The sequence below is a fragment of the Desmodus rotundus genome, chromosome 1, assembly GCF_022682495.2.
Source record: "Desmodus rotundus isolate HL8 chromosome 1, HLdesRot8A.1, whole genome shotgun sequence".
In the NCBI taxonomy this organism is placed as follows: Eukaryota; Metazoa; Chordata; class Mammalia; order Chiroptera; family Phyllostomidae; genus Desmodus; species Desmodus rotundus.
The window spans coordinates 32,036,841-32,064,271 of NC_071387.1; the positions used below are offsets into that span (position 1 = coordinate 32,036,841).

The 27,431-nt window shown below is 42.8% G+C and overlaps 2 protein-coding genes across 2 annotated transcripts in view; one reads left to right on the top strand and one right to left on the bottom strand.

Moving 5' to 3' along the window:
• The window catches only part of SPATA31F3 (SPATA31 subfamily F member 3), a 28,425-nt gene extending 8,623 nt beyond the window's left edge, over positions 1–19,802 (top strand). Inside the window, exons 4-7 of the mRNA XM_024559987.3 lie at positions 15,467–15,512; positions 16,039–16,099; positions 17,089–17,573; positions 19,609–19,802. Of these exons, the coding sequence (XP_024415755.2) occupies positions 15,467–15,512; positions 16,039–16,099; positions 17,089–17,573; positions 19,609–19,802 (786 nt within the window). The remainder of the gene's footprint in view (positions 1–15,466; positions 15,513–16,038; positions 16,100–17,088; positions 17,574–19,608) is intronic.
• The window catches only part of PHF24 (PHD finger protein 24), a 189,489-nt gene that overhangs the window by 39,764 nt on the left and 122,294 nt on the right, over positions 1–27,431 (bottom strand). The window contains exons 2-3 of the mRNA XM_045195146.2: positions 22,964–23,073; positions 22,821–22,854 (exon numbers count right to left, since the gene is read on the bottom strand). The gene's annotated coding sequence lies outside the window, so the exon portion shown is untranslated. The remainder of the gene's footprint in view (positions 1–22,820; positions 22,855–22,963; positions 23,074–27,431) is intronic.

Sequence of the window (27,431 nt, forward strand, 5' to 3'; positions counted from 1 at the left end):
AAAACAAATATTTAAAAAATGAAATGGGGGGGAATGGGGACAACTGTAATTGAACAGTAAAAACAATTTAAAAAGAAAAAAAATAATGGAAATCTATATGGGGAAAAAAAAAGAGGTCACCCTGCAGCAACAGCACACGTGTGGGTTCTAGCTGAACAGGCTGTCACTCGGAAGAGCACACAATGCGCCACCAAACCCATGAGTTCCAGAGTCACAGCCTGTCGTGAGGGAGAGCATATACGGATGCGCCACATACAAGTTCCAGAGTCACGTCAATCACCGCGGGGAGTGCACACTGAGGCACCACATACGTGAGTTCCAGAGTCACAGTCTGTCACTAAGGAGGGCACACTGCAGCAACACAAACGTGAGTACCAGAGTCACTATCTTTCACTTAAGACACACACACTGAAACACAACTCACATAGAAGAAATGACATTAAAATCAAACATTTATGAAATGTTTGGAAGCCCTGAAACACTTTACTGGAAACCAGGATTTTGAGAGCTTGAAACTACTCTCGTGAAACTGCTGGTCTAATCAACATAAAATGATTCTTAAGATAATTCTATTCCCAGCACAGGTAGTTCTTACTTTACAGGGCAGTAACGAGGGACCATAAAAAGGACTGTGCAAAGCTGACACCATGCAAAGTGATCTTAATAATCAACGAGAAAAATTACATAGTGACCTTTAAAATTGTTTGTCAAAGCATTTAAAACTCTCTTGTCAGTAGTAATGAGTAGGGAAAAGAATAAAGTAGTAAAACTGATATTTAATTGGAAAAATTGAGACTTTAAGTGTTTTATTTTGTAAGAAAGCTTACCAATCAATATGGATTTTCCTTCCCTCTGTCTCTAAATTCTTAACTAATATCTAAAGGCATACAGATTAGTCCTTCCTACTCACAGGAGACATTTGGGAAGGTGTATTTTATATCTTTTTCTACAACACTGAAAAAGAATTTTACAGGTGTGAACACTGCTATAACTTCATTAAATGAAACCCCCCCATGATTTTTGTTTGTGAATAGTCTAGTATTCAAAAACTTCTGAGTTTTTAATCAAACTATTCAGTGATACTGAAAATTCTTCAAAGTTATAGAGAATTTATAGAAGAAAATCTGATTCTTTTTGCAATATAATTATATATGTAGGAGTATTGTCTAGGTACATGTGTTAGGTAGGATAAATAGCAAACCAAGGCAGGGAGGAGTAGAGATGTCCCACCCACTGTCTCAGCAGTCCTTGAAATTCTATGAATCTTTTCATTATCTGGGAAAGAAAGCCTTGAAACTGTGCTTTCATCCCAAGCCCTGAAAGTCCAGAAAGGGCCTATAATGCCTAAAGGAAGAAGTCCTGTCCTGGAAATCTAGCACCACCTTTATCTGTCAATCAATGTATAACTTCTTTACCTCCCCATCCTGCCAACTGCGTAAGTCCTCAGAACAAAGGGTCTCTCTCTTGCTCTCGCCACTCCTGCCCTTGCCATCCTTGCTCTTCCCCTTCTCCCACCTTGGCAAGGCCAGTTCTCTTCCATGAGAACCTATCACCAATAACGCTGCTTGCAGGCTAATAGGCTTACTGATCTGTAATTCTTTACTGCATTGGCAAGAACCGAGTTTCTGGGAGTTTCTCCCATAAAACATGGAAAATATGTATTTCTCTTTGAAAAACTATCCTTTTAAGAAATTTGCTCAGTATAACAGTGCAGATAATGCTCTCATACACCCTGTGGACTGTCTTGGTAAGATTTAATAAAACATTTTCTACCAAGCAACACGGACCAGAAATGGTTTGAATAGTGCTTGCTTTCTTCTTACCACGTAGCTTAGGGTGGGGAGTGAACATTTTTTTCTATGCCTTTGCAAATTATCATATCCTTTATAAGATTGGATCCACTTCCAACATTTTATCTTTGGCACTTTCAGTATGAAAGTTTCTTTAGTGTGAATACTTTAAAGTATCTTGCCAGCATCACTTTCTCTGATCACTCGCTTTCATTTATGTTCATAAGTTCATCTTTACTTCATTCCTCTTGCTGCACATCTGGGGGTCTCTCGAGTGGTAACAGTGCCATCCATGGTGAGCTATTTCTTCTGTAACTCCACTTTCCTTTGATTCAAATTTCAGTTTGGAGAGTCCTTTATACATTCTGGATATGTCTTTTGTCAAATGTCCAATTTGTAAATATTTTTTCTAGTCTATGGTTTATCTTTCCATTCTTAACAATGTCTTTCAAAGGGTAGAGGTTTCGGATTTTGATGAAGTCCAATTTTTCTATGTGAACTTTAAAAAAAATTATCACCTATTTTTTTTAAAGAAGATTTTATTTTTATTTATTTTTAGAGAGGAGAAGGGAGGGAGAAAGGGAGAGAAACATTGATGTATGAGAGGAACATCAATCAGTTGCCTCTTGCACACCGCCAACTGGGGCCCTGGCTCAAAACCCAGGCATGTGCCCCGACTAGAAATTGAACCGGCAACCTTTCAATTTGCAGGCCAATGTTCAATCCACTGCACCACACCAGCCAGGGACAATGTGAGCTTTTATGGATCTCGCTTGGATAGTATAACTAAAATTTCTGCCTATCTAAGAGTCACAAAGGTTTACTTGTGTTTTCTTCTAAGAGTTTTATAGTTTTACATTTTGCATTTAGGTCTGTAATCAGTTTTGTTAATTTGGATTGTGTGAGGTATAGGTCAAGATTTTTGAGGGGTTGTTGGGAGGATGACAAATGGATAGCCAATTATTCTGGCACCATTTGTTGGAAAGACTATGATTTTTCCATTGATTTGGCTTTTTACTTTGGTCAAAAATCATTTGACCATTTGTATGTTGGGTCTATTTCTGGACTCTATAGTTGAGGAATTTACTTTTTTTTCCTTTAAAGATAGTAAATATTTAGGCTCTGTAGGTCATAGACAATATGTAAAAAATGGCCATGACTATGCTAAACTGTATTTACAAAAATAGGCAGTGGTCCAGATTTGGCCTATAGGCCACTGTTTGCCAACCCCTGCTCTATTCTCTTCCATTTATTCTTGTGTGTCTCTTTTCCAGTAGTTACTGTAGCTTTATAGTAAGTCTTTTTAAAAATATATTTTATTGATAATGCTATTACATTTGTCCCATTTTCCCCCCTCCGCCCTGCATACCCGCATCCCCCTCCCTTAGTTCATGTCTGTGGGTCGTACATATAAGTTCTTTGGTTTCTACATTTTCTATACTATTCTTAACCTCCCCTTTCTATTTCCTACCTATAACTTATGCTACTTATTCCCAGTACTTTTTCTCCCATTCCCTACTCCCCTTCCCCACTAATAACCCTCCAAGTGATCTCCATTTCTGTGGTTCTGTTCCTGTTCTGGTTGTTCGCTTAGTTTGTTTTTGTTTTTGTTTTAGGTGTGGTTGTTAATAACTGTGAGTTTGCTGTCATTTTCACTGTTCACGTATTTTTTATCTTCTTTTTCTTAGATAAATCCCTTTAACATTTCATATAATAAGGTCTTGGTGATGATGAACTCCTTTAACTTGACCTTTTTTGAGAAGCACTTGATCTGCCCTTCCATTCTAAATGATAGCTTTGCTGGGTAGAGCAATCTTGGATGTAGGTCCTTGCCTTTCATGACCTGGAATACTTCTTTCCAGCCCCTTCTTGCCTGTAAGGTTTCTTTTGAGAAATCAGCTGACAGTCTTATGGGAGCTCCTTTGTAGGTAACTGTGTCCTTTTCTCTTGCTGCTTCTAAGATTCTCTCCTTATCTTTAATCTTGGGTAATGTAATTATGATGTGCCTTGGTGTGTTCCTCCTTGGGTCCAGCTTCTTGGGGACTCTGAGCTTCCTGGACTTCCTGGAAGTCTATTTCCTTCACCAGGTTGGGGAAGTTCTCCTTCACTATTTGTTCAAGGAAGTTTTCCATTTCTTGCTCTTCCTCTTCTCCTTCTGGCACCCCTATGATTCAGATGTTGGAACATTTAAAGATGTCCTGGAGGTTCCTAAGCCACTCCTCATTTTTTTGAATTCTTGTTTCTTCATTCTTTTCCGGTTGAATGTTTCTTTCTTCCTTCTGGTCCACACTGTTGATTTGAGTCTCAGTTTCCTTCCCTTCACCATTGGTTCCCTGTTCATTTTCCTTTATTTCACTTTTCATAGCCTTCATTTTTTCACCTAATTTGTGACCAAATTCAACCAATTCTGTGAGCATCCTGATTACTAGTGTTTTGAACTGTGTGTCTGATAGGTTGGCTATCTCTTCATTGCTTAGTTGTATTTTTTCTGGAGCTTTGATCTGTTCTTTCATTTGGGCCGGGTTTTTTTTGTTTTGTCTCAGTACACCTGTTACATAGTAAGGGGGAGCCTTAGGTGTTCACCAGGGCGGGGCAACCCACGTCGCTGGGTTGTGACGCTGTATGTGGGGGAGGGTCCGAGAGGGAGCAATGGTGCTTGCTCTGCTCTCTGCCAGCTTTTAGTCACTTCCCCTGCTACCCACAAGCAAATTGGACTCTTCTGGTGCTGATTCCCAGTTGAGTGGGTTCGTGTACATTCTAGGACTCTGTTGGTCTCTCCAACGAAGTCTCCTGTGAGGCTGGGAGTTTCTCCCACTACCTCAACCCTCACAGGTGTTTTCAGTCAGACGTTTTGAGGCTTTATTTCCCTGCACTGGAACTCTGGGTTGCGAGGTCTGTCTCTCTCCCCAGTTATTCCTCTTAGTTTATCTGCACGCAAATGTGGGACCACCTGGTGCACCAACTGCTGCCTGGCCTCAAGTCCTCTCTGCCCGGCTGCCTGTCTCTGCCCCTCCTACTGGTATGGGTGAGTGTTTCTTCTTTAACTCCTTGGTTGTCGTACTTCCATACAGTTTGATTTTCTGTCAGTTCTGCTTGATTTTTGTTTTTAAATTGTTGTTGTCCTTCTTTTGGTTGTGCAAGGAAGCACATTGTGTCTACCTACCCTTCCATCTTGGCTGGAAGTCCTGATTTACTCTCATTTCTTAGAGTGGCATTATATTAACAAATATGAAAAAATATGCAAATGCACTGGATGATTATTTGCAACTAAATTTTTTAAAGATGATATGTGATAGATGCCCATGAAAAAAAGTAGCTAAATCACTCTTGTTTTTCTGTTTTCTAGTTTTCTCCTACGTCTGGAGAAAAGAAAAGTTGGTTAACTTAGTTAAAAGAGATAATTAAGATAATTGGTTGACTATGCTAGGTATTTTTTCTGTTTCTCCAGTAACTAGAATAATGCTTTTAACATACAAAAACACCCAATTAAAATTTGTCAAATCAATGCATGAATTGACTGTGGCTGTGATGGTGAACACAAAAGCCTAAGATTGAGCCTGAACTACTTTAATATAAGAGGTGCCCCCTTTCCCAATTTAAAAATGTTTGTTTCTGGGGTATTGGTGGAGTATATTAGCTCTGTAAGTTGGAAGAGAAAGAAAAACCTTACAGAAAAAAAACTACAATGAAGAAAGAAATGTAACTTGAAGGATAAGAAAAGAAAAAAATACTAAAAGAAAAAAATCGAGAGGGTTAAATTGGATGAAAGAAGGACAAATGAAAAGAGATAGAATGTGATGGATAAAAGATGGCATTTTGGAACACTAGCTTTTAACCAATAAATATTGTATTATTAGAAAAAAGAACTTCTAAAGTCAATGGAACAATCAATTATCAACTACTTAAAATACTCACGATGTATACTAGTTTCACATTTGGGCTTCAGAAGTTCTCCTCAGCAACTTTTCACTACCTTTCTCCTCCTCCCGTCTATTTCTTCCTCCTTCCTTTTCAACCCTTCAGGACTGCATGTGCACACACCCACAACAATTAAAAAATCTGTAGAGAAATGCACCCACACAGACGTTTATACCAAGAAACACATATGGTCAGATTCAGGAGACCTATCTCCACAGTTCATGTCCACATGATGCAGAAAAATACACCCACAGGAAGATGCACAATCACAGTTTCCACACAAAGGCAAAATGACATTTAATCCTCATTTCATTGAGATTGAATATATACAAAACAAAATGTACCCAGAGTAAAATATTTCAGGGCTCCTTCTGTCATGCCCATGTACTGTCACACAGACACACTAGAAGCTTTACATGCGCTGATTCCTGTGTTTGGATCACTCTCTTTTCTAATTACACATATTAAAATCATCTGCTTCAAGCACCAGTTTAAATGCCATTTTCTACATGAAGCTTCCCCAGATCACCTTAGCCAAAAGGAATCTCTCCCCTCTGTATAGATTTAGATAGCAGTTTATCTACCAGGTACATTCTGAGATATTTTGAGTACTTTTGTGTAACTATTGTTTTACACTTTTATCAGGATTCCCTTCTAGATAACATTTATAACCCTTCCCCCATACTTTATTCAATAAATAACCTTTAATAGATACCACTTCCTCCTAAGGGGAGAAAACTAAAACACACAACAGGAAGGCAGCCTCTTAAGAAACAGTGGCACCCACTTTTCCTCTGGGAGGAGACAGGATTGCGGTCATTGAAGCAGCCTGATGCTTTGGATTGCTCTCCCTGTCTCCGCCACTGGTCCTGAGGGTGGAGACTAACTAGGAAGAACAGAAAGGAGGAGAACTAAGAGTCAGCATTCCCCACTTTACAAATTTGTCAAGGTTCTCTGAGCCAATGGTTTCTTAAGGGTGGACCAGCTGTAATGAAACTGAAGGGTCTGAGGCATAAATCATAATGCTAATTTGCTAATTTTTACTGGCAATATAGTCCCAAGGGACCTGGCACACTCCCACCTGCTAGCCAGGGCATTATCTTCTTATAGGTCCATTTATACTGAAAGTTACATTCCAGTCAGAATGATGAGCCTGTAATCAATACAGGAGTGTGGGTCGATTACAATGGGATGATCTCAGGTGCTAATGTCACTGGGCTGTAACAGCCTGATGCCTGTTGCATCTAGGGACACACCTGATGAGAGGAAGTAGGTATGTACCTGGATGACAACGGAGACCTTTGGACCCAGCCTTGCTCTTTGGATCTTATTTTAGATTCCTTTTATTATAGTGGTCTTTCTTGAAAAAAATACTGGACATACAAGCAGTCCACAATTTCAGATATCATATTATAAAAATGAGTCTACATACTCTTAGTTTGATTGAAATGGGGGTTGCAGGGCGGGGGGGGGGGCGGGGACAGTGGGTAGACGGGATTACAGGAACTACTATAAAGGACACATGGACAAAACCAAGGGGGAGGGTGGAGGGGGGGGAGGGAGGTGGGTTCACCTGGGGTGGGGTGGAGGGATGGGGAGAAAAGGCATACAACTGTAATTGAATAACAATAAAAAAAAATCTACGGTACAAAATAAAAAAAAAAAAAAGAAAAAGAAAAAAAAAGAAATGGGGGTTGCAAGGCTTAGTGGAGTTTAGACAAACTTTTTTTATCCATCACGAAGTTCCTGTGTGACATTGGGCTAGTTACTTTACAGTCTTGGTGATTCGATTTCCTCATATGTAACACAAGATGACAATACCTGTGTCTGGTTCTTGGTAAGGACTGAACAAGGTGTTGTATGTAAAGGGCCTAGCACAGAGTTAACTCCCCTCTCTTCCTTGTGTTCCTGAGTTCCATTTATAGTTCACTGTCTAAGTTAGGTCCTGGCCAGAGGTGGCCAAACTTACCAACTGTAGGAGGATTTTTCATAATAGCATCCACAGATTTACTTTAAACTTTATGGATCTTTTGCTATTACCCCTATTCACTTCCCTACCATGAGAGCTCTTTTCTTCTTCTGAAATTTGTCATAACAATGAATTTTCAGAACACTTAGAAGCATTTCTATAACTGGGAAAAATATTTAGGTCCTGAAAATATAACTGAAATAACATATTTTATATTAGCTAAGAAAAAAATTCATTTTTGTAATGATAGTAACAAATGCTGTTTGTAAGACATGAATAAAATTTAATCATGTAGATTATAAAATGCTTTATATGTATACTAATTCAAAAGCATTTTTATATATGTTTATATTTTTTATTTACACATCTCCTATCTTGTGACAGTTTTTAGTTGTTAGTAAGTATTTTAAAGCATTATATTTTGGAAGATTCTGTTCTTATCTTTGCATTAAGGAATGAACATTAAAAGAATAACATACCTTCACATACCTATCACCCAGTTTCAATAATTAACATTTACAGGGGACATAAATTGTTTCTTCTGTACCCCCACACTCTTCCAGTCCCATTATTTTGAAGTAAATCCCAGGCATGAGGCAATTATTTTAGTAAATATTTAAGTATGTATCTAAAAATATACAAACTTAAAAAGTGACTGTACTACCATTATCCAACCTAAAGTTCACAATAATTTCTTAGGATGACCAAATATCCAATCAGTGTTTAAATTCCCTTGATTGGCTCACAAATGTTATTTCTTTTTTTACAGTTTCTTGGAATTAGAATATAAATGCAGTCCATAAATGGCAATTAGTTGAAATGCCCCTTAAATGTCTTTTAATACATAGATTCTGTTCCATTGCTCTCACTTTTTTCCTTATAATTTTTTTGTTGAAGAAACTAGATCAATTATCTATAGTCTTGATTCTGGTGATCGCATCCCTATGGTTTAGCATGTTTCCTTGGCCTCTGTATTTCTTCCTATTAATTGGTAGTTAGATTCAGAGGTTTGATCAGATTTAAGATCAATTCCTTTTTGGCAAGAAAACTTCAAAGGTGACGTTGTGTACTTCCTTTAGAAAACATATGCTTCCTGGTTATCTGTTTAGGATGTTAGTAACGTTTGATGATTAATGACTACATTCATTAGAGCAGGGGTGTCAAATTCATTTTCACCAGGGGCCACATCAGCCTCTCAGTTGCCTTCAAAGGGCCTAATGTAACTTTAGGACTGTATAAGGTAACTACTCCTTAACAGTTAAGTGAGAGCTCAGCACACTGCTGGGTAGAAACAAGGTGCTGGGCCAGATAAAACAAGGTGGAGGCCGGATTCAGCCTGTGGGCCTTGTGTTTACCTGTGCATTAGAGTTTTCCAAAAACCTCAACATAGATAATATGAAAAATGAATCATAAATGCTGTCTCTTATTCTGCTACAGTACATAAGTCCTAGTACAAGAGTAGCCACAAATTTTATATTTCCCTCACAGTCAAATGCCTATCATTTTTTTTTATTGTGGTAAAATGTACATAACATAAATTTACCATTTTAACCATTTTTAATGTACAGTTCAGTGACAGTAAGTACATTCACATTGTTGTCTCTGTTGCATTTTAAATTAATATTTGTATTTGGTTAGAGGAATGGATTAAAATGAATTGCTTTTGCATATTGATATCAACTGTCCCAGAGCCATTTTTTGAAAGGACTGTTCTTTTCCCATTGAATTGCTTTTGCATCATTCTGTGTTGGCAAGTTTCATCTTCTTTTATGAATATCAGCCCTAGTGGATGTGGATCTTAGGCCAATCAGCCTACTCTGTTTGTTGTCTTTGGGGAAGAATTGAAATCACACCAGACCAAGAAGGGTTACTAAATTAGATCACATTTTGCTGTGGCTGGTTTGGTTCAGTTGGTTGGAGCATCATCTTGTAACTGAAAGTTTTTTGTGGGTTCTATTCCTGGTCAGGGCACATCCCTGGGTTGTGGGTTCAATCCCTGGTCTGGGCACAGGTGCATGTGACCCCCCAGTCCTAAGTTTCCCATTAAAGGGAATGCAATTTTGAAGATGTCATTTTTGTAATTATAAATACCTTGGAAAAAAAAACCATCTGTTCTTTGAATGCTAAAATAAAGGTGTTTTTACTTAAAAAATAAAGACAAAATACAACCACAGCTGGCAAGGACATGGAGAAAAGGGAACTTTTATGCACTGTTGGTGGAAATATAAATTGGTGCAGGATGGAGGTACTTAAAAAAATTAAAAACATAAGTACTATATGACCCAGTAAGCCCGCTTCTGGATATATCTCTGAAGGAAACCAAGTCACTGTCTGGAAGATATGTCTGCTGCACCCACGCGTTCACGTCGGCGTTATTTACAATAGCCAAGACCTAAGCGTGTACTGATGGAAGAATGGATAAAGAAGCTGTGATACACACCCCCGCTGGAATATTATTCAGCTGTAAACAAGGAATAAAAAGGAAGAAGAAGGAAGAGAAGAAGGAGAAGAAAGAAGGAAGGAAGGAAGGAAGGAAGGAAGGAAGGAAGGAAGGAAGGAAGGAAGGAAGGAAGGAAAGCAAAGAAAAGAGGAGAAGTAGGAGAAACATGGATGTGACCTTGGGGACATTATGCTAAATGAAATAAGACAGAGAAGGACAAATACTATATGGTCTCACTTATATGTGGAATCTAGCCTAAACTCATAAAAACAGAGAACAGATTGGTGGGTGCCAGCAGCAGGGGGTGAGAGGAGGGGGAAATGGGCGAGTTAAAAGGTAGAGACACCCAGTTATAAGATTAATGGATTCTGGAGATCTGATGTGCAGCACAGTGACTACAGTTAACAATACTGTACAGTCAACAATACTGTATTGTATGGTGTTTGAAGTTGCCAAAGTTGCTAAAAGAGTAGTTCTCATCACAGGAAAAAATGTAACATGTAAAGTGATGGATATTGACTTATTGAGGTAATCATTTCCCAATATATACACATATCAAATCATTATGTTGTACACCTTCAACTGACACAATGTTACATGTCAGTCATATCTCAGTGAAACTGGGGCAGGGTTGGGGGGAACTATTTCTCTTTGGAGGCCAATTGTTTCCAAATAGACGTCCAGAGCCCAGTGCTTTATTGTATGAGGATTAATTTTTATTCTTTCTTAATATATGAATTTCTGGGCCCTGCCCCTAGAGATTCTGATTCATTAAGTCTGGCTGAGGCCAGGAAATCTATACTTTTACAATCTTTCCATTTATTCTATTGCAAAGCCAGGATTAAGAGCCACTGGAGCAGGTGACTGTTCTGTCAACCAGTCCTCCAGACTAGGAGCGTTGAGTGGGCATGTGCTGCCCTCTAGCGCCTCTGGCTGCTCACTACACTGCTGCACAGTGTAGTAACCCACTGTGTGAGCCCCGGTGGTCTTGCTGCCTGACAGTACTCTGGGCCTTCCTGTCCAGCACTCTGGAAATCTTGGGCATTAATAAAAATGCTCATGTACAACAATGTTGCTGCTGAATAACAGCAACTATGCTTCTCTGACCAAGCACCTTGGCATAACTAAAGTGTGCTAAAATATTTTCTGAGAATGAGACACAGCAGAACTTAATAAGTCTTGTCAGGAGGGACGACTCATGTAAGTGGCACATCTGTGTGACACATGTGAATCAATAGCTGTGAACAGTTTCCTGAGGACATTCTGCTATTACAGTAATTGTGATGCTGTAGCATTATAGTGGGAGGAGGGTCTGGCTTTACAAGTCTTCTAGAAACACATGAATTCAATCCTTTGGAGTTGTGTAGTCCTCCAGAGTCCACAGAGCCTTTTCCTGTGCTTCACCTCCCTGTTTGCTGTTCATTATAAACCATGAGGCAGGAAGGGCGAGTGTGAAGATCTATCCCCACATCATTAAAAATCACAAACAGTATGTTCATCATGTAAACGTGCCCTTACTTAGGAAGACCCTAATCTCACTGTCCTATCCACACGAGCACCTTTCATCAACAAGTACCAAATCAATAACACCAGCACTGGAGGCCAATTCTGCAAAAAGGCATAAGATTATCTTTGGTTCTCACTCCACAGCTCTGAGACATAGGAGCGAGGCCTGGGTGAGCTGGTGCAGAGGAGATTTCAGCTGGTGGTTCTAAGTGTTTGTAGGGGTGTCAAACTCATTTTCACCAGGGGCCACATCAGCCTCGCAGTTGCCTTCAAAGGGCCGAATGTAATTTTAGGACAGTATAAATGTAACTACTCCTTAACTAGGGGCAAAGAGCTTGGTGCTGCCGCTGGGTAGAAACAAGGTGCTGGGCCAGGTAAAACAAGGTGGAGGGCCGGATTCAGCCCACAGGCCTTGTGTTTGCCACCTGTGGCTTAGTGGGTTGACAGTGGCTGTGGGTAATCTGTAAGGTAAGTGCACTGGTCGGAGCAGGTGTGACATTTGCAGAATTTGATGGTTTTGACTGAAGCGAGTGGTCAGGCTCATGGAGACAGAACTGTTCAGCAGCGAAAAGTGGCAGCAGCTGCAGGAAGCTGGCGCCGGTTGGGTAGGAGATATAGTATTCTGTTTGCCTCCTCTCCAGGTCATTGGTGAGGGAGAGAGTCCCACCCTAGGGTTCTGGGGATGGCTGAATGCATGACACCAACGCTGGACCTATGAGACTGACAGCAGCTTATTAAGCACATATATTCAGAGACCGGGGGAGGAGGACACGAACGCCGCGCAGCACCCCTGGGTCAGGTTCATGGGAGACAGAACTATTGCAGCGGCACAGGGGCAGCAGTAGCTGCAGGAAGCAGGACCAGGTTGGGTGGTAACAATAAAAGTAGCAAAAGATTCAAGTCACTTTGTCAGTGTCTTGCCCTGCTACTGAAAAGCTGATGCAAGGTGCTTTTAAATGGATTTTTTCCTAACATGTCATTCAGTGCTGTTTGGTTGAAAAAGCCTTCTCTTTCTTGTATTATGGAATTTGCAGGTTCAGAAAAGATGTCGAAATGACTCCTTTCTGACATCTTCAGGGATGTAAGGATTATCTTGAATGTCAGTTTCTATTTTTTCAATTTTGTTCTACATAAAAAGAATATTCAAGGAAAACATTCTCTAATCCATTTCTTTATCAAACCATTTTCAGAATATCTTCTTTGTAGCTAGTAAAAAGTCTCTCATGCTAATAATTGGCTTTTGTCCTTTTGTTTTTTAAACTGTGGTTAAATATACTTAACAAATATTTAAAAATATTTTATTTAATTATTTTTAGAGAGAGGGGGAGGGAAGGAGAAAGAGAAGAAGAGACACATCAATGTGTGGTTGCCTCTCATGCACCTCATACTGGGGACCTGGCCTGCGACCCAGGCATGTGCCCTGACTGGGAATCGAACCTGTGACCCTTTGGTTCTCAGTCTGGCACTCAATCCACTGAGCCACACCAACCAGGGTAAATTTTAACCGTTTTTAAGTACATTAAAGTACATTCACAATGTTGTGCAGCCACTACCACTATCCTTTTCAGAACTTTTCATCATTCCCAACAGAAACTGTACACATTAAATAAAAACTCCCCGGTCCCCTCTTCCCAACCTCCTGGTAAGATTAGTTTTTGATTCATGTGAATTAGTCTTGTCTTTGAAACTAGATTTTTAAGGGTCTTGAGACCAGGCAGAAAACTCAAGTCAAATGTCTCTTTGACACTGCCCAGCTTACAGCTGAGCACAGACTGCGCACTCACCGCATCTGTTCAGAAGAGTGGATGCTGGATGCAGGACCAAACAGCCTCTCCAGAGATTTGGGGCCTAAGAATATTTGGGCTGAGGAACCACTCCTCAGGGCAAGAACTTCTTAAGGAAATGCAGAAATCCTGGAATGTTGGAGGCATATCACAATGTCCACAGGGGCCATGGCGTTAACATTACTAAGTGAATCAGTGGACATTAGAGTGGTGGCTATTGAAGTTGAACAGGAAAAAGCCTGCTCTGCCTAAATGTGTTCAAATTCAGATTTTCATAAAACATTCAGCCAAACATTCCAACCATGATGGAATCAACCAAAGAGCCATAAGTTTGTGGCCCTTAATCAAGTCTGGCCAATAATCCCTCTCCCTAAATAGGATGCTCTAAGATCTGTAGAGTCTGTTCTGGAAAATCAAGCTCCAGAGGTGAACTTCATTCATGTGCCTCCATGAAAGGCAGTCTCTTCCTGCCCATCTCAAGCTTGACCGTACAGACTGGAAGGAATCCTTTCTTAATAACTTACAAAGTTATTTAAAGGGACAGCAGTTATGTCCTTTCCTTGCCACACCACACATGGTCCTCTTCCTGAGCCTGTCCATACTGACCACTTATGTATTGCCTGAGACACATCAAAACTCGCACTTTCCAAGACTTACCAAGACACTGCAAGCCTTGTCCTCTTGTGTGTTTTTTTGTTATCTTCCCACTGCAGGTCATATAGTTTATGGAGTTCCTCTAGCATAGCCATTATTTCTCTTATAGGGCATGCAATATACATTAAGACTCAGTTACCTGGGGATAGATGCCCAGCTATTGTCTTCAAGGAGAGAGCTGAGCCATTGGGGTAGAGGAAATAGAAAGAGTATGAAAGAATATATGCTGCCCATGACCTTGGCACCTTTGGGCCTAGGCTCTACAACCCATGCAGGCAACCAGATACCCTCCTCTGAACACTGGATCACATGAGCTTCTCATAGACCAGCGATTTCCAACTGGTGTGCCTCAAGAATTTCTAAAACATGCAATACCTATTTAGTCAGGGGCACTGACTAAATTTTAAAAAGTGACAACAGCCAACACAACAGTAGCTGTCTAGTGTGAATGAATCAAAATTATACCTCTTTTTTTTGTCAGAGAGGCAAAAAATATATTTGTGTGTGTGCTGAAGAACTTTAGTAATTAGTTTATGTGTGCCATGAGATGGAAAAGGTTGAAAATCACGGTCCTAGACAGATAAAGGTCTGTGATGTTCAGCATTGCCTTGTGAAACAGCAGGGGCTTTGTGATGCAGTCTGGTGGTCTGGTTACATCCTCTGTGAGGCAGACAGGACAAGGTCTAGCATATGGAGGCATTAGGTTTCAAGACCTCGAAAGACTAGGAAGATGATGGCTAGTGAGGTTTAGATTATGTTGAGCCCGACATTTGTTCTGTGGGAAATTGGATATCCCTTATACACTTATGGCTCCATCATCATTATTGCATTAATTATTTGGCAAGCAAAAAAGAACCACCAAGAACTGAAGTTGGGACCTAAAAGGAGCTGTTGCCGGGTAGGAAAACACTATGACCATGACCGAATTGATTTAAGTCTCAAACAAGATTTTACCTCCTTGCTTTCTCGTGTTACTCTTACTCCCTGCTTTTTTTTTTTTTTAAGTGGGGGTATCCTCAGTGGATCCCAGAACAGCTCCATATTTAGGTGATTCTTCTGGTTGGTTGACACTTAGAACCTTGAATGGCTGATGTCCTTTGGCTACTAGACCACCCACCCTTTAATCTGTTCCACTTCCTCTCCTGTCACATTCTGATCTCACCACAACACTTGTTCAGGGAATGAGGGTGGAAGTGAGGAATAAGGAAGTACCTCAAAACGAATCAGAAACAAGAAGAGAAAGAAAATGATGGGTGAAAAGGTAGTGTAGGGGAAAGAAAGGTAGAAGAATGTATAAAATTGGTATATAGAAGAAAGTTTGGGAAATAGTTGTGGGTTTTGTCTCATTTTAGACATGAAAAGAAAAGCATGTTCCAGCTTCAAACTCTAACTTTTTTGTCTGTAGCATCAACGGAGAGTCAAACAAAGGGCTAAAGATAGAACATCAAGAGGTAAACTCCCCCTCTCATCTCTGACTGCTCCCCACTGTGGGCGAGGTTCCGTGGACTTTGCCCTTCTTTGACCTCTGGTGGGGGGGGCCAGGTACTCTAACCACTAAAGCTTCCAGTTCCCAAGCTGACAAGTTCTCCAAGAAGAATTTCTAGAGTGGAAAACTGGAGCCTGGGAATGTTCCAAAATCCTCTACCCCATCCCAGGGAGTGAAGAATAAAGAAGTAGAGCAGAAGTCCTCAGCTGTGCCATTTACTAGTTTCATGGCCCTGTGGAAGTCACTTCAGCTCTGAGTCTTTTATCCATGAAATGGGCATCTGAACACCCTGCCTCACTCACAGTGTGGCTGTGAAGATCTAACGGGATAGGTGCAGGACAGCACACCGTAACTGGTTGAGTTGTACCCAGGCGTGTCTTAGGGCATTGACTTTTGGGGTTTCAGTCTCTTCTCATTCAGAGGCCTTTAGCTGCTACAGAATGTCCCAAATCCTCTCTCATTCCATGTAACACTGTCTCCTGGTTTCTCAGCTAGGAGACTTTCCCGGAAAGAAGCCGAGAAGCCATGGGAGCTGCTGTCTGTCATGAAAAGGTGATCGCTTGCTCTTTGTAGTGCCCCAGCTCCAGCCTGGATCATGATGATTTCTCTGCTTGGCCTGGGACAGGGATGAGGAGAGGGATGATGGCTAGGAGGGAGTTGGACACAGTGGGGGCTGCAGCATGGTTGAGAGGGGTGCCAGGGCAAAGGGGGCTCAGACAACTCAGGAGGGAGGGGTCTCCCAGTTCTGCTCTGGGCTAGGCTCACAGTGCTCCAGAATTCAGAATTTGACTAGTGCTTAATTCATAAAACCTACATGGGTTTGCACTCAGCCACAATACCAGTTAGCCAGCTGAGAGAATGGGTGAACAGTGCATAAATAAGTCATCATTGCCATAGTCTCCTTATGGCCACACCCTTTCACAGGCAGACCCCTGGGCCCTCCCCTGGTGCTGTCTCGGGGGAGCTCAGTTCCTGGGACAGCCCTCAGCCAGGAGCTTGACATCTCATCCTCTTCTTAAGAGCTTTAGAGAATGAGATTGGCTCCCCAGAGACGTTGTATGTACCTCACAGTCCCCGGGAAGCAGAGTTTCCACAAGGACCTCATTTCCCACAGCTTGGAAATACTGAATACCGTGCTGTGGCCTCCTTATCCCCAAATGAGACCAAGTCCAGGTTCTGCCTGGTGATGGCCCTGGTGAAGCCCTATCAGCTAACCATTGGCTTCCCATCTCCCATCTCCTGGTTAAGCTTCTTAACACAGGGCAGTGACAACTCACCCACCTCCAAGTCACTCACGGCCCTGTGTTCCCATGGGTTGTCTGATACCTTGCCCAACAAGCCCCAGGCCCTCAGCCCAGTGCTCCATAACTTGCCAAATGGCATTTTCATAGAAAGAAAAGTAGAGGAGTAGCCACTGGGGGCAATGGGGGTGGCCCCAGCACATACAGGACTGGGGAGGGCAGGGCCAATCTCCAAGTGACACACTTCCAGAGAGGCAGGTGTCACTCCATCCGTAACAGTTGCCCGGTTTTCTCTTCCAGCCAGGGCTGGTTTCCTCAGGAGGGAAGTGTGCGGAGGCTCCTGTGTGCAGATCCCTCCTGCCCCATCTGCAATGCTGTGGCTCTGGAGATCAAGCAGTGGCTGGCCAGTGAGAACACCCCAGTCTCTCCCACTTCATCAGGGCCATCGCAGGACTCCTCTTGCCTAGAGATTTTGTCCAAGTCTAGTTTGTCTTTTGATCAGAGCCAGGGTTCCCAGCACAACAAAGAACTTTCACTTCCATCTGCAACCCGCTCAGTGTCACAACTAATGAATCAGAAATCCTTAACCCAGTCAGCTGCCCAGTCAACTGGTACAGTCAGCATCCAAGACTACTGGGCTGACCACCAGCTAAAGCAGGGATTTCAAGCACCAGATGTATCCTGGGATGCAGGTGCTCTGTCTTCTTCAAGCCTTGAGGAGCCCAGGATTCCTGTGAACCAGCAGGACAAGAAGAGCAACACCCAATGTCTCTGGGAGAAACAAGGTCAGCAGCCCTTAAATATCCTTTCTTTCCCTCAACCCAGAGCTGACACACCTAAAACCCCCCATGGCCTTGTGTTCCCTTCACCTGTTCTTCCTGTCACAAAAGCTGTGAGGTATCTTTAAGTACAGATATATAAATGCATACATTTCTATAGCTGAGGGCTCCTAAGACCTGTGGAAGAGTTCCTATTGCAGCTTATATCACACTGCCTCAAATATTTTCCAAGCCTAGAGGAAAAAAACAACCACTTCTTTCATCATAATGCTACCACTAAGGCCTCTGTTGAAAAGATAGGCTTTTATCTCCCTGACTTGGCATCATAGGAGGTCAGCCAGTCCACCCAAAATGTCTGGGTTTTTGAAGGATCCACTAAGGATCCAGAGCAAATTTCACTGCAAGTGAATCCTAAACTCCATGACTCCGACTCTACCCTCTACCACCTTTTGGTCACTAAATAGTCTCTGTTCATTACCTGGGGGACACACGGAGAACTCAGTGTTATCTGCAGCATAAGCACAGCTATTTGTTTTTGGTTCTGCTTTTCTGCACAGTCCCTAGTCTGCCCCTAGAGATCTCTCCACAAAAGTGGAGTCCTCAGTCCCTTTTTCTTCAATGATTTCTCCTTAATCTCTGTACTATCTGTTAGCCTCGCCTTCTTCCCATCGGAATTTGGGCTTCTCTATCTGCTATCAAAAAGCGCATGTCAATGTCCCATTTCCAACTCTGGCCCAGTGTGAAGCCTTGGAGTGGCACCTGCTGCAAAGGCAGCTCTAGCATCAGTGGTGCTTGACAGCTGTTGCCTGGAAATCTCTGTAGATGCAGAGAACCATACAACATAAGCCCTGAGACATGTTAAGCAACCAGTCCCCTGAGACCCAGGGTCTCACCTGTGTGGGGAAGCCTGTTTCAGTACTGAAGAGGCAGGTAGTGTTTTCCTAGAGCATGTCCAGAGCTGCTGGAGTTCCACCTTCAGAAGTGGTCAGTTGAGCAGGTCAATTCACCATTGCTAGGGCCTGCTCCAGAAGATCCAGCAGTCCTTCCAGTTTCTTCTGCCCCCTGATGACCAGCAGCTCCTGCTCTGGAGCAGCACACTGACCAATGTGAGTGTCCCCTAGTCTGCAGGCCTAGAGGCCAGTGGGGATAGGGACCTGTCCTGATCCACTCTGGTAGATGGACCAGTTCACAGTTGCTTGCCTTGGCCAAGGCAGTGCTGCAGAGCCATACTTACTGCAAATGGGGAAGATCAGCTAGGATGCTGTTCCTGCCCATATATGCACTGGTGGGACTGCAGCATTTTAGGGGCCCTGGACACAATTTGGTTCCCTTACACCCCAGAAAGTAAGCCCTACATGGAGGCAGCAGTCAGCCCTTACATGGATCAGGAAGTGACCCCTGAATACTGACAGGACTTGATCATCAGCAGCAAGCCTCACCAGATACTGTCACTGATCACCCTGATCAGCACCTGCATGGATACCTTCTCAGGGAGTCACTGAGAGACGGAGTCACTGAGACAGGTTTTGGCCTTTCTGTTAGGGCTACTGTCTCTTTACTATGTGGCTCTCTCCAAGGCCATAGCCCCAGCAATCACTAGCCAATCGGCAATCACAGAGATGGTGCCTGGGCCTGTTGGGGGTCAAAGAGAGCCTCTGGCTCAATCTCATCTAAACAGCAATGTATGAGTCCTGGGCCACGCTTTCAAGATGCCAATGAAACTTGCGTAGACAGTGCTCAAGCATTCCAGATTTAACCACAAGTAAACGGGGATGGTGCTTTAGATAGCCAGACAGATCCTAGTAGCCCCTACTTGCTCAGTACACCCGTCTTGGCCAAGCTAAATTTTTACCTGAAAAAGAAATTCCTAGAGATACATTTGGGGAATCTTATCAAGACAAAGGAGTCCAGGGAAGAAACTTTGGCCGTCTCAATGTCTGTGCCCAGGAGTCCTTTAGGAGTCTAAACAATCAAGGGAAAACATTTCCCCAGGATTTCCACATGGGGCATCCCATGTGCCCCAGAATGGTCCACCTTAAAGGAGAGCTTGCAATTAAACTAAGAGGTGCAGCAGAACCAAAAGCAGGCTCATTCCAGAGCATTCCTTATGGTTCTGCCCACTGGGCCTTCAAGATCTCACAACTCAGTGGGGACATGACAGAGGCTCAGGCACTTTGTGTTCAGCTGAAGGCCAATGTGAACAACCCCAGCCTGGAGGAGCCCCGAGCTCCCTAACCCCAGGTCTCTACAAGGGTAAAGACAACTCCGTACTCCAGCAGAGAAAACAGAGGACCCAGTGAAACTTAAAACAGCAGAGAATTACAGAGAAGGGGGTGTAGCATTGAGGCTCTCCCCAACCAGAGAGGACATCTAATCTGCCAAAATTCAGGAGCCAATAGGGACACTTCTAAGTAGGACCTCTAAAACCCCTGACTTCCCAAATGTATCCCCAGGATCTTTCTCAGGTAGAATTTTAGTTTGACCAAGATGGTTGCCATGAGTGAGTAGGGACTAGCAAGTGTGTGTGTGTGGATCTAGAGAGCCACCATCTCCATCCTCCCAGCTTACTGCTCCCTGTCAGCACCTTCACCAGCTTCTCCCTCACCTTGAGTTCCTCCTGCATCCTCCAGCATTCCTTGGGGGCAAAGATCCAGATAAGAATATTCACTTATATGTAGAATCTAATGAACAAAATAAAATGATGAACAAAATAGAAACAGAGGCATGGACACATGGAACAGACTGACAGCTGTCAGCGGGAAGGGAGGGCTGGATGAAAGAAGGTGAAGGGGTGTTCTTGACTAAATAACATATATGTGTGACCCATAGAAATAGACAACAGTTGTGATGGCCAGAGGGAAGGGGGTGTGGAGACTGAGTGGAGGGGGGCAAAGGTGGGGGTGGGGGAGAAATAGGGACATGTGTAATAGTGTCAACAGTAAAAATAAAGACAAAAAAGGGCTGTTAGAGCAAGTTGAATGACCTCATCCAAATAATGATTCCTGAGAATGCAACTCTGGAGTGCCCGGAGCTTAAATGGCCTGACCTTACAGGATCAATTTACTAGGCCACCATTCACTAGGGCAAAATTTGAAAGCCCAGCATTTGAAGGGACCACATTTTTTCAGATCCAAACTTTGCAGGGACAAAATTTGTCAGGCCACACTTTCTAGGGCCAAGAGCTATAGGGTCTGGTAAAGGCAGCTCATTCTCACAAGAGCCCTACCCTTCCAGAAGCTGCAGAAGCTGCAAAAGCTGGCTTGGAAAATAAGAGGAAGCATGTTCCACACTGGATTAACTCCAAGGTGAAAGGTGAAGGGAATAAGGAATCCAGTCTCCTCTCTAAGGAGGAAACACTGGGCAAAACCACAACAAAAAAGGTTGAGAAGAGTCCGCCCTCCACCAAAGGCCCCGCGAGGCTAGCTAAGTTGGAGAAGACAACAGAGGACAAGGGTATCACTTTCTTTGATGCCCACCAGTGCCTAGACAATGAAGTCCAGCAACACCGCTTTCAGCCCAGGCGCTCCTTGTTCCAGTGCTTTCCCCACAACAACCCTAAGCACTGTCCTCAACCGACTAGTGCCACTCAACCAAAAATCTCAACTCTCACTTCAGCAGGAGGCGCTGGCCTATACAAGGAGAATACCCATTCCAGAAAAAAGGAGTTCTGAGTTTCTCAAACCTCTGCATCTCCCTGAAAAATGCTGTCATCATTTCCATTATTGTGCAGATGAGGCAGCACCTTCTCCAAATATACTCTATACCTCTAAGCAAAGAACCACCGGTTTTGTCTCCTTATTTTCAGTGTGGTATGTGATGGAGAGAGTAGAGGGGGTAGATAGTACTTCCCATGTAGTATAAGAGCTTAGACTCATATTTCAGGTGGGTCAGCATTCCATACAACTCTTTCAGCCCCACCCTGGACTACAGATAAAAGGACTTGAGCAGAAAAGGAAGACCTTCCTCTAAGATGCATTGAAGGTAAAAATCAGGCTTGAAATCTTCCCGTGGTGTCTTTGGGCCCCAGAGGAGAAACGTGGACATGAGGATAGTATCAGAAATAGTGGCCAGGAGTCCGGTGCATTTTTGTTCCATAGGCACAATTCATAGATAACCTTTATGCACGCCCAGCCTGGAGGGAAGGTTTTTAGAGGAGTGTGCACCGCCCTTGAGGATGTGCTTTATGTTTATCAAAAGCAGAAAGCTAGTATGACAGATGTCAAAAGCAAATGATAGCACCTCCCCTCTCTGTGCCCTGTTGTTAGTGATTCGCTCTTTAAGAGGAAGCCATCTGGGAGCCTGCTGTGGCCCTGTTGCCTGTTCAACCCTCATTGCCTTGCACCTGCATGTAATGAATGCCTCCTAAAATAAAGAACAGTTGATGGGAAGGTCCCCAAAAGCATCACAATAAAAATGACTTTGAGCTGAGTTTTGCAGTCAACAATTCAAATATCTGAGTATTTTATATGCTAGCTACTATCACAGACCCTAGGGACATAACAGTGAACAGCACACAGGCCCTTCTCCCATGGAGCTCACGGAATCATGGAGTAGAGAGTTAGATAAGAAGTCACTAAAAGCAGTGGGATAAGAGCTGGTTAGAAGAAGTAAGTGACCCGCAGATGTAGAGTACAGCATAGGGAATAGGGTCAATAATATTGTAGTAACAATGTATGGTGTCAGACGGATATTAGATTCATTGAGGTGATCACTTAGTAAGTTATATAATGTATAATCACTGGGTTATGCACCTGAAATTAATATAATATTGTATGTCAATTTTAATTGGAAAATAAAAATTATTTTTAAAGATGTTATTTATTTTTAGAGAGGGGGAAGGGGAGAGAGAGAGAGAGAAGGAGAAAAACATTGATGTGCAAGAGAAACACTGGTTGGTTGCCTCTCATACACCCCCAACCAGGGACCTAGCCACAACCCAGGTATGTGCCGTGACCAGGAATCGAACCAGTGACTTTTCGCTTTGTGAGACAATGCCCAACCAATTGAGCCACACCAATCTGGGCATAAAAATAATATTTTTTAAAAGAAAGAAATGATAGACACAGGAGGGTATTTAACCTAGTTTGGGGGAGGTATGATTCATGGAAATATTCTTGGAAGGCATGACATGTAGACAGTTTCAAAGGATGAGCAGAAGTTAGCCAGCAAGGAGGTTGTGGGGTAGAGAGGTTTTCCCAGGCTGAGAGTACAACATAAGCAAAGGCATGGTGTCAAACCAATGGGCTTACCTACCATGTCAGAGAACAGTGACTTGCTAGAGAAGTACCTGTAATAATCAAAAAAGTATATTAAAATGTTTGAAGGTTTGGAATGACGTTGCTGAGCTGGAGAATGAATGGCATTCACTCAACCAGTTTTTCATTTCTTCAACTCACATTCATTGAGAACCTACTCCATGCCAAGCACTTGTGTAGGCACTGGGAAAACAGCAGCGAACAAAAGAGGGAAAAAACTCCGTCACCGAGGAGCTTCCATTGATGGTGCTCTAGAGAGGGAGATAAAGAAGCATAAGTAAAAAAATATAGTATGTAGAAGACGGCCAAATAGATGCAAAAATCATGGTAAGAGTCTTGGGGAAGACATAGGTGGGGTACAGTTGTCAATAGGAGGTTAAGGGAAGGTGTCCCTAAGACGTTAACATGTGAACATGGACTAGAGGGAGAAAAGAGAGTAAACCACATGGATAACTGAGGAAGAGCATTCCGGTCAGAAAGTACAGCTAGTGCACATGTCTGGAGGCTGGGCCATGCCAGGTCTATTCCAAGGAGCATGAAAAATGAGCCTGAAGCATAATAATCAAGGGACAAATTACTAGAGGGTAAGATCAGAGCAGTAAAGGGGCAGATGGGGTAAGGCCTAGAAGGTCGTAGCAAAGGCATTGACTGAGTAAATGGGGGAGCTATCAGAGGATCTTCTTAGATCTGACTTATATTTTAAAGGGTCACTTAGGCTGAGGTGCTAATAGAGGGTTGGGGCTGTGGATAGAAACAGTGAGATTCTGTATGAGGTTACTCCAGTCATGGTAGCAGCAGAGGAGCCTGAAAGTATTTAGACGCTGGTTTCTTTTTGAAGGTAAACAACAGAATTTACTGATAGATCAGATGCGGACAAAAAATGTCAAGGATGACACCAATGTTTTTGGCTTAAACAACTGTCAAGACAGAGTTACCATTAACTGTGGTGACAAATGCTGTGATTGGAGTAGGGCGGCAAATTTCAACTGGTGTGCTGTGGCAGGCACACTGGTGTGCTGCAAAAAATGTTAAAACGTGCAATACCTGACTTTTTTATAGTCAGGGGCACTGACCTCTTCTCCCTTAGACGGTCAAATTAAAAAATAACAACAGCCAACACAACAATAGCTGTTCAGTTTGAATGAATCAAAATTATACCTATTTTTTGTCTGTTCAGCAAGAAATATATTTTTTGGTGTGCCACAGAATTTTAGTAATTAGTTTATGTGTGGCATGAGATGAAAAACGTTGGAAATCGCTGGAGATGTGTGTGATTGGGTGTGTGGGGGGCTGGGTAATGAGGAGTTCACTTTTGTATAGTTAGAGATGGGTCTTGGACATTCAAGGGTACATGCTGATTAGACAATTTGGGTATGTGGCCCTGGAGTTCAGGGAAGGGCCCAGGCTTTAGTCAGGCAGCCAGCCAACCAGATAAATGGATATACATAGGTGATGATAGAAAGATGGATAGATAGATGATAAATGATAGGTAGATAGATAGATGATAGAAGGAAAGATAGATTGAAAACCATGAACCATGAGACTGGACTGCGGAGGCAGATCAATCACTACATCAATGTGATGAGTGCTATGGCTCGTGGGGTCCTGCTGCAGGAGGAAGTGCTCAGCTGATGAGTAGAACCCTAGGGTCACATAAAGCGGTCACAATAAAAATGATCTTAAAAAATAAAAATAAAATAAAAATGACCTCAAGAGGCACCGTGCATTCAACAGTTAAGATATTTGAGTACTTATTGTGTTCCAGGAACTAGTCCAGACATAGCAGTCACCGAGACACGGGCCATGCCTGCGTGGAGCTCATCACCTTATTGGGGAGAGAGTCTCACGTGCCCAAACTGTCTAATCAGAATACACACTTGCACGTCCAACAGTCATCTCAAGTGAACTCCTGATTCCTTGCTCCCCTCCCATCACCCCCCAAATCTGTTCTCACCGTAGTGTTTCCCACAGCAGTTATGGCACCTGTCTCTTGCCAGTTGTTCAGGCCAAAACCATTGGTGTCATTTTTTTCGTTTTCAACCACTTCCAATCCATCAGTAAAATCCTGTTGTCTCAAAGCAAATCCAGACCACGACCAGTTCTCACCTCCTCTCCTGCTATGATTACTGCAAATAGTATCACCACTAATCTCCCAACTTCTTCCTGATGCCACATCTCCTACAGTCTATCCTCAACCCAGAACCCTGATGGTCCTCAGGAAGGGTCCTGGCTGCAGATGGTTGGTTGGTTGATTAACTGATTGTTGTATATAAAACCATGAGACCAGATAAGGTCACAAAAGGAATGAGTATAAATGAAGGACCAAAGCATGGGAAGTGCTGTCACTTCCTTATGATGTGGTGGGGGGACTGTGGGATGCCCCTGCCTCACTGATTCCTAAGGAAATCCAGGATGACTCAACATTCCATCAAATGAGGAGGTGGTGGCAGGACTCCCTTCCTCTGGGAGGACCCCAGCACTTGGCACGAAGTGTTCGTTGCTAGCAGATGCAGAAAAGCCAGGATGGGAAGAAGCAAAAATGTGTCCTCCTCTGGATGGTGATGTTGTGTCCAAGAGATGGGGGCCTAGCCCCTCGTGTGGCCTCTTGGATGAAGAGGCACAAGGCCCAGGCCTGCTGAGCCAACACCCTCCAGGTGTTTTCCTAAAGCCTCCCCAAAGATCACCGGAGGTCTTGTGACAGGCACATCCTCCCTGCCTGGTGGGAGTTGGGCAGATAGTCATGTGAAAGGATGCCCAGGAGAAGGAAAATGACGCAGGCCGGTCACAAGAGCATCAGGTGGGAAGCCAAGGTTAATGTGCACACATCCTGTCTTAGGTGGAGCAGGTTTTTCCCATGGCCCCCACAGGCTTCTACCTGCCCCAGCAGATTCCTATCTTGGAATTTCAGGCAACTGACCACCACCAATTGCCTGAGTTTTGTACCTGTTCACTCCATCCTAGCGGGAAGTCACAGAATATGCTGAGCAAATGAGTGTGTGAGACCATCTCCTTGCTCTTGCTCAATTCTGTCATGCCAGCTTCTTGCCAGCAGGGGACCCAGATTCTCTGAACCTAAACTGAAACTCCCTGCCCTGCTAGAGTTCCCAGCCTGTTCGAATGCTGACTCGAGGGCTCAGTTATCTCTCTGCTTGTCCACTCAAATTCTAGTCCCTTTTCTCTGTAGGTCTTTGAGTACAACATCCCCTGCCCCTAAATTCCCACATCCTCTGAATCTTATTCTCCTTCCACAGCTTCATCTCTATTTTAGCTAACCTTTCCATTGCCACCCTATACTTGCTCTGTCCAGGCTGAATCCCTAGAAAAATATTAGTAATGTATGAATACAAGGTCTGCCCAGAAGGTATCCAGCTGTGTACTATGAAAAATAGAGACATTTATTGAAGAAGATACAAGATACAAGAAACATTGTATGTAGGACAATGACACCTAAGTCTTCTTCAAAGTAGGCACCTTAGGACCTCACACAGTTCTCCCAATTGCCATCAGCTGCCCTGCCATATTTTCCTAAATCTCATTGACAGTCTGAAATCTCTTCCCTTTCAAAGGTGATTTTAGTTTTGGGAAAAGCCAGAATTTCAGGGCAGCAAATCTGGGCTGTTGGGCAGCTGAGTCACCTGGGTGATGATGTTTCACCAAAAAAAACTCTGCGCAAGACTCGATACATGAGCAGGCTCATTGCGTGATAAAGCTGCCAATCACCAGGTGCGCATAGTTGCAGCCTTCTGAATCATGTGAATAGTTTCTGTGGAGGAATGTTCAAGCTTAATGCAAAATTTGATGCAGATTCGTTGCTCTGCTTGCTCAGTCATTGTGAATGCAACACCACACAGTACACATGCTCACTCAACAGCATCTACTGCCTCCACTAACTAGTACAGTGAAGTCAGTGTTGTTCACACATGCGCATTCCAATCCACTCTCCTTGACTGCCAGGTTAAATCCATGTTGCACAAACCGTTCTTGTTATATTAACAATGGCTGGACTTTTTCCGGACAGACCTCGTATAGTGAAAAAGCAAATTACAAAAATATTTACATTATAGTATAATGTTTGAAATAGTAAGACTATTTTTAGAGCAGCTTTAGGTTTGCAGAAATATTGAACAGCAAGTACAGAGTTTTCATATACCCATTTCCTGACCTAAGCCACATACAGTTTCCCGTATTACTAACATCTTGCATTTAGTGTGGTACGTTTGTTATAATTGCTGAGCTAATGCTGACACATTATTATTACTAAAGTTAATAGTTTACAGTAGGGTTCACTTTTGTGTTGCATATGCTATGGGTTTTGGCCGATGTAGAGTGACATGCATCCACCATTACAATGTCACAGCAAATAGTTTCACTGCCCCAAAAATACCTTGTGTCCCATCTCTTTATCCCTTTGTCCCTTCCTTCGATCCCTGGAACCCACTGATTGTTTAATTGTGGAAAAATATACACAACATGAAGTTTACCATTTTAGCCATTTTAAGTGTTCGATTCAGTAGCATTAAGTACATTCCCAATGTTGTATACACCACAATCTCCAAAACATTTCATTAACCCAAACAATTTAAACAATAACTCCCCATTTCCCCACCCT